Source organism: Lepus europaeus, chromosome 5 (genome assembly GCF_033115175.1).
Source record: "Lepus europaeus isolate LE1 chromosome 5, mLepTim1.pri, whole genome shotgun sequence".
NCBI classification, from domain to species: Eukaryota; Metazoa; Chordata; class Mammalia; order Lagomorpha; family Leporidae; genus Lepus; species Lepus europaeus.
This window is the reverse complement of record NC_084831.1, coordinates 19,897,487-19,914,384: the sequence shown is the minus strand read 5'-3', so window position 1 is coordinate 19,914,384 and position 16,898 is coordinate 19,897,487. Positions and strand designations below refer to the sequence as shown.

The following is a 16,898-nucleotide window of genomic DNA, read 5'->3' as shown; positions in this document are numbered from 1 at the left end:
AAAACCAGGCCACATCTCTCTAAACCCTCCCTGCATTTGCTACATCAATCTGCCTTCTGTGGAACCACAGCTTTCCCTGTCTATGTATCCCAGTGGGATCCTAGATGCATGAAAAACTGAATGCTAACAGCTCATACCACCAAGAAGTGTCCGTCTTTGCCACATCTTCTGGAAACCCTGTGTTTCCTGTGACTCGGACAGCAGGAGAGGGATGTCCCTGTGGGATGCACAGTGTCATGGGAGGCTAACGAGTACCTGGAGGGGGGGCGCTTAAAACTACAAGGAAGGCCAAATGTCAGGCACTCACCTGAGTCAATCCACCAATCTCCTTCACAGACACATAGAGGCGATAGAGGTCCAGAGGTTTCCTACCCACAGCAGGCAGATTTGTCATGCCCATGGCCTTCTCCTCCGTGAAAGCCAGATAACGGTCTACCCACATCTTCCTCTCAGGCTCACCACCCAGCTCATATAATTTGGTGATTTTCTCATTGGTTGTAGTAGAAGAACTGGATTTCTGGAAGGGACAGGTCAAAAGTCATGGACTGTTTGGATTCAAAGCCCACGCTAAGGGATTCAGAAGTCTCCTGATTAGGGCAGAGGTAAAGCTTCTTACTTTAGGGTGATCACTTGACCCTGCAAGTGGGAGCTCCATCTTTCTGTAAAGGAAGGAAGCTAACACAGACTGTGTGCTACATACTGGGAGCTGTGCTAGACTCGTTTATTTATTAGGTGGCATAATTTATCCCACTTAAAAAGGAGATGTATTTACTTTGAAAGGCAGAGAGTTGGGGTAGGGGGTAGGGGTTTGGGGGAGGGATCTTCTATCCACTGGTTCAATTCCCAAATAGCTGCAACAGCCAGGGCCAGGAACTCTATCCTGGTTTACCACGTGGTAGGCAAAGGCCCAAGCACTTGAATTACCATCCACTGCCTTTGCAAGAGCATTAGCAGGGAGCTAGATTGGAAGTGGAGCACCCAGGAGTTGAACCAGTACTCCGATATGGAATGCCATATTGCAAGCAGCGACTCAACACCGTCCCAATTTATCCCCATTTTAAAGATAGGGAAGTAGGCACAAGGCAGCAATGACTAATATCTGACAGATTTTAAGTGGTAAAGCTGAGTTTCAAATTCTTGTCCAACACACATCAATGCCAGTACTACTCCCATTACCACTACCAGAAGCCTGGACACACTCAGGCACTGTTTAGAGAGCTTCTGAAACTGAACAATCTTGAGACAACAGGATGAACTAAATGAAGAGAAACTCTTGTACTTCTCAAGAAAGGACAGGGGGTCAAACAGCTGCTTACAATGTCAGCATCCCAAATGAGCACCAGTTCAAGCACCAGCTGCCTCATTTTCAATCCAGCTCCCTGCTAATGAGCCTGGGAAGTCAACGGAAGATGTCCCAAGCACATGGGCCCCTGTCATCCACACAGGAGACCCAGATGAAGTTCTTGGCTCTTGACTTTGCCTGGGTCAGCCCCAGCTGCTATAGCCATTTGGGGAGTGGGCCAGCAGATGGAAAGATCTCTTGATCTCTTTCTACCCTTCTCTCTGTAATAATAATAATAAAAAGGTTTCCTACTTGGTTGAAAGGCTTTGGGCATTATTTTGTTCAAGACAGGAAGATGGCCAAAAAGGGTTGGAAGCCAGAGGGGAAGAGCCACAGGAGGCAGCAGGTATCTTTTACTTTCCCTACTAACGTAGATAGGGAAAGTGATGGTATGCACAAAGAAAGAAATGTTTGAGGTGATCTGAGCACCGAGCACGCACCAAGGCTGCCATACAGTCTGACAGAGAACACACTATGACCAGCCTATGGGGAGGGCTAGGACCTCAGCATCATCTCCCCATTTATAGAACACAGGCCACTAACCATTCCTGCTGCTATGAGTAAGGTCCAGGAAGAGAACAGGAACTAATTGTCCATGGTGCATACCATCTATCAATGTTCAAATAAGTACAGAAGGCAGTTGGTTTCACAGAGGGCACCAGCCAAACAATTCAGAGACTTCTACACTGCAGTGTCTTACAGTGTTATGGAGGTATGAGAATCAACGCTATTTACTTCATGATTCTTTGAGCTAACTCAAACCTAATTCAATGAGCTATTATTCTGGGCCCCTTCATGATAAGAAGAGGCAACATCGGGGTTTTCAGATTACTTAGAGATGTCGTAACAGGCTACACTCATCAATCTCTTTTCTTTTCCCTTCCTATCACTGAAAAAGAATAGGACCCAAAGTTGAAAGGAGTCAAGACAAACTCGATACCTTGGATTTGGACTCTGTCTTGGGTGTCCCATCTGCCTTGTTGTTCATTTTGGTCGCAGGAGTTAACTTGACATCCCCAAGGCCCATCATCTCTGGGCTGGCTGCCATCCCTATAAAAGAGGACATAATTTGCATGTCCAATAAATTAGCTAGCATGTGACGATCACTCTTAAAACATTCTCTAGGGTGAGCAAGGGCAAGAACATACCTGCTGAATTGTTGGCCATGGTTCCACCCATGGGGTATGGGGGTCCCTGAGGGTTGATCATGCCAGCCATACTATTAATCCCTTGTCCATAGGGAGGTCCAGTTCCCATCATGCCCCCCTGATTCATATTGGGGTAGCCTGGTGGCCTAAGGAAGAAGATGGAAAGTGAGAGATAGGTTACGAACATGAAGCTTTCAGATTTGGATTTGAGCTAATTAAGGCTGTATGACCATCTAGTTAGGCTTAAAAGGAAAAAGCATATGGGTCTTCCCCCAAACAGAACTATGTAACAGTTAGATATTCTCATTTTAAGAAGGGTTGAACTCTATAAAGAGTCGTGGGCACTAACAATAGGGTGGTATAAGGAGTTGTATCTTGAATAACAGTGAAACCATATTCATAGAAGTTTGGGACTGATGAAGAAATAACCCTTCAAGTCGCTGGACCTAATCATAGGAGCCTCCTGCACTTCAATACAACAGTCAATGCACAGGACCATCAACAACTACAATACTACCATTCTTTCATTTTTCACACCAGATTCAAATCATGTGTATAACTAACCACCCTTTTAGAAACCAAAAAAATAGAAGTGAATCCAATTCCCCTAAAGACTTACTTTGCTAATCAACATAATCTGTTTACAGTTCTTTACATATAATATAAAGTCCTTTATATACATATTTGGTATGTGAAACTTGAGATCAATGTAAGATGCTTAAGAATCAATAATTCTGTTTTTTTAAAACACTATAATCTAATAAAACCTAGTCTCTAAAGAGCTCTTGATGAAATATGTTTCTATCTGTTATGTGTGCATACATACAATGTTCTGATTTAGTTCCAGAAGCATCTCAATCACTAAATGGGTCTATGGTGGATTTCCTTGCACTGACACCCCCTTTACTTTTCAGGTCTTACCTGTTTTGGATAGAGTTGGCAGCAACATGCATGGCGACAGCAGTTTCTTGAGTTTTCCGGTTCATACCCCCTGGTGGGGGACACATCCCTGACCCAACCTGAGGTGGCATATTGGCCATGTTAGGGCCATAAGGCCGGTTGCCCATGGAGGCATGACTCATTCTCCCTGGAGGGAGTGTGCCATAAGGTGGGATGCCAGGCTGCCCATGCATCTGACCTCCAGCACTCATTGGGTTTATGCTTCCAGCCATGCCTGCACTAGGGTAGTTGGCATTGGGCAAGGCATTATAGTTTGGCTGCCTGGGGTAGCCTCCTGCAGGGGGGGAGGGTGGAGAGGAAACAGAGACTGAGTTAGTGATTCACTGGCAACTCACAGCTCTAAAACTCTGAACAATGAGAATCATTTACTATTTTGGTCAGGAAAGAGGTAAACTTCATGGTAGCCTTTACCCCCATGCAAAAACTAAATAAAGCAGTAGAATGTTTCCCCATCTTAAAAGAGGTGAGCAAGGCTGACTTTGCTATCATCTGGGCCCCTCAATCCCCAGAGGAATCCTTTCTTTTCAGTACACTCATCTTGCTTTCTATCCCATGCTCTGTGCAAGATATTCAGCTTTAGATCTACTTAGGGCTGATGTATATATCTATGTATGTTTTTTTAAAAGATTTATTTATTTGAAAGACCGAGTTACACAGAGTGAGAGAGAGAGAGACAGACACAGAGGTCTTCCATCCACTGGTTCACTCCCCAGATGGCCACAACAAGTAGGGCTGGGCCAAACTGAAGCCAGGAGCTTCTTCCAGGTCTCCAATGTGGGAGCAATAGCCCAAGCACTTGGGCCATCTTTCACTGCTTTCCCAGGTGCATTAGCGGGGAGCTGGATTGGAATGAGCAGCTGGGACTCAAACTGGGGCCCATTTGGGATGCAGTGGCTTTACCTACTACACCACAATGACAACCTCAAGCCAAGAGCTGATTTTAAGCAACAATCTATTCTACTAGGACTTATTCATTAAAACAAAACAAAACATTCACAACTAACATCTAAAGAGTCTGTGCTCAGTCCTGGGCTAAACACTAATCCCCATTTTATAAATAAAACTTAGGAAACTCATACTTTTCCATGGTGACAAAGATAAGGAGAGGCAAGATGGAACCCAGTGCAACCCTACATCAGGGTCTGAGATGGGTAGATTTAAGGCAAAGGACATCTCACTTCTATAGCGTATCAGTAAGGAACTATTTTTTCCTCCGCCTACTCCCAGTTGGGTAGTATACTCACCTTGTGGGCCATACTGACCCCCCTGGGGGCCATAGCTCCCCATGGAGTTCTGCTGGTAGGAGCCCATGCCTGTGTGCATCTGTCCTCCAGAAGGCTGACGCGGAGATAAGGCCGAGCCGGGCTGGGGGGAACTGTACTGGGGCATCTGGGGATTCCTCTGCATATAACCTATTTGTGGGTAGTAGCCATACAGTTAGTATTTTTAAAGGTTTACGTATGTATGTATATATGAGGTACGTATTTGAAAGGCAGACTGACAGAGTCAGAGGGAAAAACAGAGAAAGAGAGATCTTCCATCCACTGGTTCACTTCTCTCAATGGCTACACAGCCAGATCTAAGCCACGCTGAAGCCAGGAGCCAGGAACTTCATCTGGATCTTCCACGTGGTGTTAGCGGCCCATGCACTTGGGCCGTCATCTGCTGCCTTCCCAGGTTCATTAGTAGGAAGCTGGATAAAAAGCCGAGCAGCCAGGACTCCTACTTGCACTCCCATCTGGGTTGCCGGCAGTGGGCTTAACTTGCTATGCCACAACACTGGCCCCAAACATACACTTATTAGCTCAGTAAAATAGAAACAAATGCTCTCTTGGGACTTCACTGTTTATGTTCTCTTTGCAGCTACTTTTATGAACTCTCTCATGTGCTAAATGGTCATACAGCCTTTCAGGCACCTCCAAAGTGCCCCAAGCCACTGATTAGGACATATCAACTGTTTCCACGAAATGGAAGTTTGAAAAGACAAAGAGTTATGATGAAAGACAAAATTGTGACTGACTAGGGCAGGTACTGTGGTACAGCAGGTTAAGCTGCTGCTTAGGACACCTGCATCCCATACAGAAATGCCTGAGAGGCAGAAGATGACGGCTCAAGCACCTGAGTTTCTGCTAGCCAGCTGGGAGACCCATACGAGGTTCCTGGGTCCTGACTTCCACATGGCCCAGACCTGGCTGTTATAAGCATTAAGGGGGTGAGTCAAAGGATAGATAATCTCTCTCTCCGTCTCACTTACTCAGCCTTTAAAATAAGTCAAAATGGATAAACACTTAAGAGGAAAAAAAAAGTGACAGTGAGTGAAGACTCAAAGCTGACACTTCAGGATTGCTGACCAAATGAGGCACAATATGGAGGGACAGGGAGTGTGACCAAAACGCAGACAAGTACTAAGAAATGAAGACTGACTGTTGGGCATGTGATTCGGAAGTCACCAAAATGGTTGAGTCCACTCTATTTATTCTTAGTTATTTGAAAGGCAAAGTTATAGAAAGACGGAGAGACAGAGAGAGGTCTTCTATCTGCTGGTTCATACCCCAAATGGCCACAACGACCAGGGCTGGTCCAGGCCAAAGCCAGGAGCCAGGAACTCCATCAGGATCTCCCGCATGGGTGGCCAAGGCCCAAGCAGTTAGGCCATCTTCCACTGCTTTCTCAGGCACATTAGCAGGGAGCTGGATCAGAAGTGGGACTCAAACTGGGGCCCTCATATGGGATGCTAGCGTCTCAAGCAGCAGCTTAACTCGCTATGCCTCAACGCCAGCCCCAAGTCCACTCCGACTTCACAACTGGCTAGTGATTCAGTTCTTTGATTTAGCCCTCTGCCCCTCCTCCAAAGCCCAGGCTCTCACCTCGATCTTGGGCAATGCTTGATTGGTTCATGGAAGGATGCATGATGCTGTCAGATTGGCCACTGGGTGGCCGAGGCGGCATCTGGTTGCCTGTTCCAGAGAAAATAGTAAGCAAATCATGGCTAAGCCTCAGAATTTTAGCTGGAGGTCAATTCAGAGCTGGGAATGGCTCACGGAGAGGCCAAGCATCTCCCAGTGTCACATACACAGAACCAGCCAATGGGGTTCTCATCTTATTTCCCTTTTTCAAAGGCTAAGGGGAAATTCTGCAGACATGAGCCAGGCTCTATCAGTTGAAAGTTGGGGCTCCTTAGTATCACTAGGGCCAGTCACCTTTCCCTCTCCCCAAAAAGCAGCACTTGAGGGTACCTGGCACTGCAGCAGGCGAGAGTGGTCCTGAGCGAGACTGAGCAACACTGGCGGGAGAGCCAACAGGGGAGGGGGAGGGGCCTCGGATGCCAGGCAGGTGAGGGGAGGTGTGAGGAGAGAAAGGAGACTGAGCTGGATTACTCTGCTCTCCTTGGCTGCTGGAAATCCCTGATGTGCTCACTCCAGGACTCAGAGCTCCTTCTGTCCCCATGGGGAGATCATCTATTGAGCCAGACAGATCCTGAAACACACACACAAGAACACAGATTAGTAGTGTCAGGCAGACTCTTTCAACACTTGTACTACATGCTTAGCATTTTCCATATATAACCAAAAGCAAACATGCTACACGCATGACTTGGTTACAGTACTATGGCTCACTTATGGCAAACTGTTAACGATCAGATGGAAAATATTTGACTTTGCGGGCCATATAATCTTTCTCAAAACTACTCAATTCTGCCACTGTAGCACAAAAGCAGTCACAAACAATATAGCAGCAAATGGGTGAGGATACATTCCAACAAAACTTTTCTTTATAAAAGCAGGTATCTGGCTCACAAGTCGTTGCTTGTTGCTCCTTGTTTAATTTCCTCAAGTAGATCCAGTACCTACACCTTCTTTTCCAGCCCTGAGTTCTAAGGTCATAAGAAAGCAGCTATTTCAATGAGACTTTAGTTCTCTCCCAGTGGGGAAACTTTACAAAACACTGCTAAGTGCTATGAGAAGAAGTCTGGGCAAAATTTACAATCCCTTCTCCTTCAGATTATTATAACCTCCATTTCCAAGGATTCAATCACTCCAAGTTGTCATACTTTGAAACAAAAGGGGTGAGAAAGGGAAGCATTGTATGAGAAAGGCGATTTCTTAACTGCCAAGGTTTAGGACTATATTCCCAACATCTGGTTTTCAGTAGAGATGAACAAATGTTTGCCAACTGAACAAATTCAGCTTTTCCCCTAGCTCCGTTTGTCAGTGAGATTTGGTATCTATGTGTGTGTGTGTGTGTGTGTGGGGGTGCTGCTTAAATAAATCAGTAAAGAGCTCACTCAAGTTCTATGAACTCCAAGATTAGCAACATGAAAAATACCAACCCCAGGAAATGCTCCCTGCCTCCCCCTTGCCCTACCACACCATGTATGTTCACTTGCCAGCAACCCCACTTCAGGCTGGGAACTATGTGCTGAAGAAACCATGAAAATCCCTGTTACTTAAATGGTTAAGAAGAGTTCTCTTAAAGAGACAAATCTGAAGAAAGAGATTCGGGGCTAGCCTTGTGGCATAGCAGGTTAAGCCACCAACTGCAATGCTGGTATCACATATCAGAGGGCTGGTTTGAGTCCCAGCTGTTCCATTTCAGATTCGGCTCCCTTCCTATTAATGTGCCTGGGAAAGCAGTAGAAGATGGCCTAAGTGCTTGGACCCCTGACATCCACAGAGAAGACCCAGGTGGAGTTCCAGGTTCCTGGCTTTGGCCTACTCCAACCCCAGGCACTGTGGTCATCTTGAGTGTGAAGCAGTGGATGGAAGATTCTGTGTGTGTGTCTGTCTCCCCTCACCCCATGCCTCTATCACTCTTTCAAAAACTTAAATCTTAAAAGGGGTGGGGATTGAACTTGGTCTGATTTGAGTCTATTACTACTCATATAAATGAACTAACCTTCGAAAGATCAGTTCAGTGTGACTCTGACAATAAGGTTAGATGTTAAAGGGCCTCTCTTGGGCTCTCCCTCAAGTATCCAGGCTGGCTGGATCTTCCACAAACCATTTGGCTACTTGGTTAGGATGGAAGCATTTCTGCGGAATTCTATGGGACTAAAGCTTGCTCTGAAGGAAAGGTAGGTGGAAAGGTGTGCATTAGTTTCTGCATCCAGCTTTTTAATGCTAGCTGAGAAGTCAGAAAATGCTAGTTTTCATGTTGATAAGCAGTGGAACTGGTCTATCATAGCATACTTTAACAAAGCAACAAGATGGGCCAGTACTGTGGTATAATGGGTAAAGCCGCTGCCTGTTAGCACTGGCATCCCAGATGGGCACCAGGTCCCGGCTACTCCATTTCGTATCCAGCTCCTTGTTAATGGCCTGGTAAAGCAGAGGAAAATGGCCCAAGTCTTGGCCCCTTTCACCCACGTGGGAGGCCTGGAAGAAGCTTGTCATGTGATCAACCCAGCTCTGGCTGTTGCAGCCATTGCAGGGGAATGAACCAGAGAATGGGAAGATCTCTCTCTCTCTGTAATTTTGTCTTTTGAAATAAAAACTTCTTTTTAAAAATGCAGAGAATTCGTTCTAGTATAGATGAACATTTAAGAGGCCAACCTCTAGGTAACACCACAGGACCTCCTCCTTCTCAAAGGAGTAAAGTATCTAGACCTAGACCCAGAAACACGCCTGGGGGTCAACAAGAAAAGGCTAATACATTGTACTAGGGACACCTGGCTTCTGAGCCAAGGCAAACAGACTCAAAAGGGCAGCAAGATGACTACAGGAGACACCTGTGAGCGCTAGAAGAAAATGTCTCCTGAAATCCTGGTGGGGCCCACAGTCTGCAGAACTCACAGCCCAGTGTTGTCTCAGCGACCAGGAGGTTCTCTCACATACTTTTCCCAGTTTTCCACTCCTTATCAAACTGCCAGCTTCTGGTAACAAGAGCTACTAGCTCACAGGAGAAAGCAATCAGTATTTCAGAACAGAATAGGAATCAAGGATCCAGCCATAAAACAAGAACTTGGCTCTGTTCATATGGCTTTGAAAAATTAAGTGTTTTGATTTGAACATATGTGTGTGTATATGTGTGTCTTTTACAAGCACTCTTATGGGTAAAAACATTTCAGATAATACATGTACAGCCAAGGTCCCCTTGTCTGTCTTTCTACTGTCCTCAATATGGGAACCTGTATTCAATTTGATGTGTATTCTCAGACATTTTCCGAGAAACAGAGAGGGAAAAAAAACAGCCAAAACAAAAAACAACTGAACAAAAAACACAAAACCCCTCTAACTGCTATCAGGTTAGGGCAGGGACTGAGAGGTTCCTTCCTTTAGTCACACTTCTGTTAAAATAACAAACAGGCTTGCTGTATACCCACAAGGTGAGGGCCTGAGACCAGATTAAGGATCCCAGGAGCTAAAGAAAACCTCATGGGGCTGGCATTGTGTAGTAACAGGTAAAGCCACCATCTGCAACAGTGGCATCCAGTATGAGCGCTGGTTCAAGTCCTGGCTGCTCCACTTCCTGATCTAGCTTCCTACTAATGCACCTGGGAAAGCAGGAGAAGATGTGCCAAGTACTTGGGCCCCTGCATCCACCTGGGAGATGTGGAAAAAGCTCCTGTCTCCTAGTTTCAGCCTGACCCAGCCCATACTATAGTGGCCATTTGGGGAGTGAACCAGAGGATGGAAGATTTTTCTCTCTCTCCTCTGTAACTTTGCCTTTCAAATAAATAAAATAAATTCTGGGGGGAGAAGAAAGAAAAGAAAACCTCCTGTGGCCCCTATAGGCATCTGTGTCTGGCAAAGTACTTCCTTCACAGAGGTGCTCTGAACAGATCTGATGGTTTTGGTAAGATGCCCTGAGCACTCCTTGGAGAAAACGTTCTAAATAAGCCACTGTCAACACCCCCATGTAGCAAAGAATACCAGGGAAGGAAGCAGCATTAATTTTCTTATCTCTCTAATTTGGCTGGTTTGAGGCCAAATCTGTTAAACTTTTGTTCTCATCAGAAGGCAAATGGTCATCATGAGGGTAGTTGGTTTGAAATTCTTTTAAAAAACTTTGTTAGTACAGGAAGAGGCAAATAGTCTACTATTAACAGCAGCTATCATTGAAACATCTACTACATGGCAGGCACTTTATGAAGTTACTTAATTTTCTACATTCTTGGCTGTAGGCACCACCTTCACCACCACTTGAAGATGAGAAAGCTGATGCCAGAGAGATTGGATTACATGCCTAAGTCGTCGCCCAGCAAATAACTGGAGGAAACAAATTCTGAACTTAAGTCTGCTACACTCCAAAGCCTACACTGTTCACTTATTCTCTTCACTTCCTGGGATAGCACGTGAACTGAAGAAAAAGGACAGACCCGTGAGCTGGGAGACCAAGGCCCATCTTTTGGAACTGATCAGTTGTGACCCTGGGCAAGCTGGTAACATGTGAGGACTGGACAAATCAGAGTTTGTGATTTCCTTGGGGTTTCTACTCGAAACCCACTAACACTATTTGGTTTGGGTCAAATGACCAGCAGCAATACGCCGGAATGAGACATAATAACACATAACCAGTATAAGATGTAAGACATACCCATCAGTCCTAGTGGCTAATCACATAATTATTTTTATTAGAGAATGGGAGGGGGTGGTAAGGGTACAAGTCACCAAAAGAAGTCTCCCCCCACATCTACACAAACAGATGTTACTCTGCACTTCATGTCCTTTCATTATACAGGACACACCTCTGCTTTCTACCCTACAAAAAGCAAGTTTTTCAGGTCTTTTGTTCCACAAAAAAGCTGAATATCTGGTTGTTGAGTCAGACTTCAATGTACCTAACAAGTTGTTTTCTATAACACACTTTCATAAAGACAAAGTTCAGTCCATCCAGGCTCCTACTCTACATGATGGGGGCTGTGCCCAGCACGAGAGGACACTCGCGTTCTCAGCCCCCCAGCACGGCCCACCTAACAAGGGTCTTCTGCAAGGACGCCCACAGAAGTAAAATAATGCCCACTCTGTGAAAAGACCTCTTTTCCTAGGTTTGCTCTCTTCCGAGTTTAATCCTGCTGAGATGGGAGAAGAGGATCAGCCTGCTCTGTGCCCTGCCAGTTCCAAGGAAGCAGCAGGGCCAGGAGAATTTTCTCACGTGTTTCATGCATTTTATTGCTCATCTACCATGCAGATCAAAAGCACTGGAGCAAGTCCAACTATTTCACACAGAATCTCACACCCCAGGCTGGCTACAGCCCCGAAAGCCTTCATTTCTTCACTTGAAATATTGCCCAAAGTTATTTTTGGGATGTGACCTGATAGAGGAAGCCCACAGGGACTCCATGACGATAACTATTCCAGCTGTGACTGGTTGCCCAGCTCCGGCGAGTGCCAGCATGGGTTTGTCAGGCTCTGCTGACAAACAGAACTCAGCAGCTAACACCTTCTCTTCACACAACAACAAAACCATGCCTGAAATTATAGTCCATACCTCACTGGCCGAGGAGGTTGGGGTGGGGTGGAGCACGCGCGCACGCACACACACACACACACACTGATGCTCTCACAAGAATCATCACAAGTTCAACATAAACTGGCTGCCTGATGAAGTATATTTTCAAGCAGGAAGATGCCAGACCAGAGATAGAGGAGGGGGCTAAAAGACCTCCCAGCAGAGCCACATGGGGACGGCATCAGTTTACTTTGCCGAGCAGATTAAATAATGTTGTCAGACAAGTCTAAAGAACAGGATCATGGCAATGCTCACACTCAGGGTCTCTCCAGCAATCTGGCTGAAGCCTTGAGCCCCAAGATGGAGTTTTTGTACCCATTTAGTTGTGAAGAGCTTTTGCTGAGTTGCACAGATTATTTTGCATGTGTTTATTTGCAGGTAAACTACCTATCAAGAGAACCAGATAAACCCTACACACTTGTTTGTAGTGAGTATGAGAGTGAGATACAGAGTTTGTGTGCAGATGGTGGCAACCTTCCAACTCAGCTGGAGTCATCTGATACATTCTCAGTAAAGTTTCAGTTGTACCTTCTCTTTTAAAATCTCTCTAGTCAGTTATAGATGTCAGAAAATGCAATCTGACCCACCCCATACTAGTAGGGACTCTGGAGTTACCCACCTGCTGCATTGTTTTTCCAAGAGTGGGCTCTGCCACCTATGCCTGGAGAGCAGGCTAGCTGCTGTTGGCTGAAATGCCAAGAACGCAAAACATGGAGCAGGCTGCCTCTTACTCCTGGTGGTACTTCCAGGGCAAGGGTTAAGCAGGTGGTAAGGAAGGCATGTAAAGATGCAGAGGCTGCACCATCCTTTTAGTTCAGGACTAAGCATAATCTCCTGCGTGGGTGACACTCAACTGCTTGGTACAGAGAAAGTGCTTCAGGAAAGGCTCAGAAAACTATTTCCTTCTTGCCCAACCCAGTTCCAAAAAACTTGGTTTGTATCCTAGAAACCACCAAATAGGATGAGACCCCCCACCAAACTCACTCTTCTCTTTTTCTACAATAGGCTATTGTTCTGGGGATAATGGTTCATTCTTCTTGGTACCTTCTGGCTGCCTGGTGGGGAACGCACAGCAGAGAGGGGTCAGACTCTTTTTGTCTCCAGAACGCTTTCAGGGGCCCAACCTCCAAGAGGAAACCCCCCCATATATGTGTCAGGATTCATAAAGAAAGCTCTAGGAGACCAAATCTTCAAATTCCAAAGATGCTGAAAACAAGTTAATAAAGCAAGTCCCTTTCTGTCTCTCTTTTGAAAGAAAACAGAATTGACATGAATGTAACTATCATGTTTAAAAGAATTGACGGACTCACATTTGATTTCATCTTCTGATATAACTTCCATTTTACCAAAGAAGAGAGAGGCTCAGAAGTTAAGTGACTTATTCAACTCTGAAGGGGCTAACCTCCCTAGGCCTCACTTAGCTCCTTTACAGAAGGAAAGACTGAAACCAGATAATCCAACTCTATAAATCTACAGTGTGGCACATTCCCCCTTTTCCCTCTCCATGCTTCCTGTAACCTTCATGGTCGATTTCAAATCAGCGCTTTTATCTTAAATCTACTTTGTGCTTATGGGCATGTACTTTTTCTCACTCTTGGGTTTTCTACGGCGCACATGACGTGAGGGAGGGTATTGGGAAGATGTCTTCAAATTGTAGGGCAACAAGCAGCAAGAGAATTTCTGTAAAGGGGGGAATCTGGTTATGTTATCAAGCACAAGGGTGTGGCTCAGACAGAGACGTAGAGATATCCCTGGCCTCTAGATGGCCTCATCTCAGGAAATTTCAAACGTTCCCACTTTGTTCCTCACCCAGCCTGGCAGTCATACTTCCAAACAGCAGAACAACTGGGTCTCTTGTTCAGGGTGCTGCTTTCTGAAGCTAAATGACGGGAAAGTTCCTTTCTGGAAGCAGAAGTCAGGCAAGTTTCAACCTCCTGGCCACGGATAAGCTTCAAGAATGAGCCACAGAGTTAACACACATCAGGCTGGCCAATTTCCCAGCCACCAGAGTAAACTAGGTGGGAGGACCAATTGCTTCAAGATGCACCAAAGCGGGCCGGCGCTGTGGCATAGCGGGTAAAGCTGACGCCTACAGTGCCAACATCCCATATGGGCACCGTTTCGGGTCCCGGCTGCTCCACTTCCATTCCAGCTCTCTGCTACGGCCTGGGAAAGCAGAAGACGGCCCAAGTCCTTGGGCCCCCGCGCCCACGTGGGAGACCTGGAAGAAGTCCCTGGCTCCTGGCTTCAGATCGGTGCAGCTCCTGCCGTTGTGGCCAATTGGGGAGTGAACCAGTGGATGGAAGACATCTCTTTCTGCCTCTCCTCTCTGGGTAACTCTTTCAAGTAAACAAATCAATCTTAAAAAAAAAAAAAAAAAAAAAAAAGATGCACCTTAGGCCCAACTATAGACTAAAATAATCTTTTAGCCTTGGGAACTTCAAAGATGACAACAGCTTTCTGGAAGCAATAGAGGAATCAGAAGCCTCCACACTCACAGGAGAGATCTGCCAGCCATTCTGCTGAACCAGACTTTAAACCAAAGATACAGGACAATTTTCGTGACCCTCCGGCCCCCTGTCCTCACTGGAGGCAGAGCCAGAGTCCCCAGAAGCTGCTCTAGACTCGGTGTTCCAAGGCTGATGGCAGTGTGCTGTTAGCTCCCCCTTTTCTCCACTAGCTTGCAGGACTGGAGCAGAAAAATGCCAGGACAAAAAAAGGCAAAAAGGTGCTTGATACTCGATAATCTACTTCAAAGTACTCTCTCGAAACCCAAACTCTGTTGGTAACTCCCTCTTTCCTTTAATCTCCAAACCCCACCTTTACCCCAGCATTTGAACTCTATACCCCCCCAATGAGAGATGCTGACATTTAAGTGAATGAACTCTAAAACTGAGGGCATAACCCTGATTGGGCCTTGGCAACCTGAGTAAGAACTGTTGCTAGAACTGCAGCAGTGCAGCAAAGGAATGTCTGAAAAGGAGGCTGACAAGAGGCGGGGCTCTGTGTCACTGGAGAAATTTCAATCTAATTGCAAAATACAAGAACTTGCTGTTCTAACCCACCTCAGCAAAATCTCTCGAGGTAGGTCTGACCCTTTGGGTGGAGGCTAAGGGCGTTGCTGAGGTAAAAGAAGGAAGAAGAAAGGCTGCTGGGCTGCTTGCATGCCTGTGGCGGGAGCCCCTGCAAACGGCAGCTTGGCCACTGCCGCAGCCATTGATTTTCCAGGGGTCGATATTCTGCTCCCACAGATCTGCTCGGCTGGAGGTTTAATCACATCGAGTGCTTCTGCTCAGCATCTCCCCTTCACTCCTATCCACCCCACCCCAAGCCAATAAAACAAACACTAAACACCATGAGTGGCAAAGGACAGATGTGACCGTTCTCCCCACAACTGTTCCCACCTCCAGAGAAATTCCAGGTGAAGCTTGAAGGGAGCAAATACAAGGAGGAGCCAATGCTGCATGGGGCAGTCCACAAGAAGCTGTGGGGAGACTCACAGGCCATAAAGTCTTTTAATTCAGGGCCTAATATCAACACAGACTCATCCAAAAATCAGGATATTTTACACTTATTTATTTGTATTTTTTTTAAAGATTGAGTTATTTACTTGAAAGGCAGAATTTGAGAGAGAGAGAGAAAGAGAGAGAGAGAGAGAGAATATCGATCTTCCACTTGCTGGTTCACTCCCCAAATGGCCTCAAAGTCTGGAGCTGGGCCAGGCTGAAGCCAGGACCTAGGAGCTTCTTCTGGGTCTCCCACATGGGCTCAAGGGACTCAAAGACTTGGACCATCCTCTGTTGTTTTCCTAGGCACATTAACAGGGAGCTGGATCAGGAGTGGAACAGCTGGGACTCGAACCAGCACCCTTATGGGATGTTGGTGCAGCAGGCAGTGTTTCTTTTGTTTTGTTTTTGCAAACTATTTATTGGATATTTGCCACCAAATATTGTTAAAAATATGGAACACTTCACGAATTTGCATATCATCGTTGTGCAGGGGCCATGCTAATCATCTATTATATTGTTCCAATTTTAGTATATGTGTTGCCGAAGCGAGCACAGGCTGTGGTTTTAACTTCCTACACGACAGTGCCAGTCCCAGGATATTTTACATTTAAAAAATTGGGTGAATACCTGGCCTGGCAGTTGAAATGCCAGTTAGGACACCCACATCCACACCGGAGTGCCTGGCCTTGATGCCTGGCTCTGGTTCCTGACTCAAGTTTCCTGCTAGAGTCCTGTCCCACGTTCTAAGAGGCAGTAGGGGCAGCAAATAATTGAGTTCCTACCACTCACATGGGAGACCTGGATCAGGTTCCCAGTCCCAGCTGTGTGGGCATTTGGGCAGTGACCCAGAGGACAGAAGCTTTGTCTTTCTCCTTCTTACATGAATCAAAAAACTTTACAAAAAAATTCCAGGCTTCCAACTCCTAAAACAAATAGAAGGGCCGACACTGTGGCACAGTGGGTTAATACCTTGGCTTGAAGCGCCGGCATCCCATATGGACACCGGTTTGAGACCTGGCTGCTCCACTTCTGATCCAGTTCTTGCTATGGCCTGGCAAAGCAGTAGAAGATGGCCCAAATCCTTAGGCCCCTGCACCTGCGTGGGAGACCCTGGCTCCTGGCTTTGGATTGGCGCAGTTCCAGCCATTGTGGGATGTGAACCAGCGGATGGAAGACCTCTTTCTCTCTGTTTCTCTCTCTCTGTGTAACTCTGACTTTCAAATAAATAAATAAATCTTTAAAAAAAAAAAAAACACAAAAAAAACAAATAAGATCTTCCAACTCTTACGGGCACTAATAGCTTGAAACCCTGCTCTCAGGTTTGTCCCAGTCCTCATGAGGCCTGCATAAATGACCAGCCCCTCTGTACATATACCCTGCCCCCATCCAAAGGTTCTCACTTGGGCCAGAGAATGTCTTACCCAGTCAGTAACCACCTCTTGGCCAAAAATATACAGATTTTTGAGGGTCACTAGTTAATAGACTCAA

General features: G+C 46.0%; 1 protein-coding gene and 1 non-coding gene across 3 annotated transcripts in view; both read right to left on the bottom strand.

The window, feature by feature from the left end:
• Positions 1-16,898, bottom strand: part of ARID1A (AT-rich interaction domain 1A) — an 88,317-nt gene that overhangs the window by 12,465 nt on the left and 58,954 nt on the right. For both annotated transcript variants that reach the window (XM_062190702.1, XM_062190703.1), the window contains exons 5-11: positions 6,687-6,927; positions 6,318-6,407; positions 4,695-4,862; positions 3,412-3,724; positions 2,491-2,636; positions 2,283-2,392; positions 308-517 (exon numbers count right to left, since the gene is read on the bottom strand). In XM_062190702.1, coding sequence (XP_062046686.1) covers positions 308-517; positions 2,283-2,392; positions 2,491-2,636; positions 3,412-3,724; positions 4,695-4,862; positions 6,318-6,407; positions 6,687-6,927 — 1,278 coding nt within the window. The remainder of the gene's footprint in view (positions 1-307; positions 518-2,282; positions 2,393-2,490; positions 2,637-3,411; positions 3,725-4,694; positions 4,863-6,317; positions 6,408-6,686; positions 6,928-16,898) is intronic.
• On the bottom strand, positions 15,856-15,963 carry LOC133761267 (U6 spliceosomal RNA). Its single transcript, XR_009866069.1, has one exon. It is a non-coding gene; the product is annotated as a U6 spliceosomal RNA (small nuclear RNA).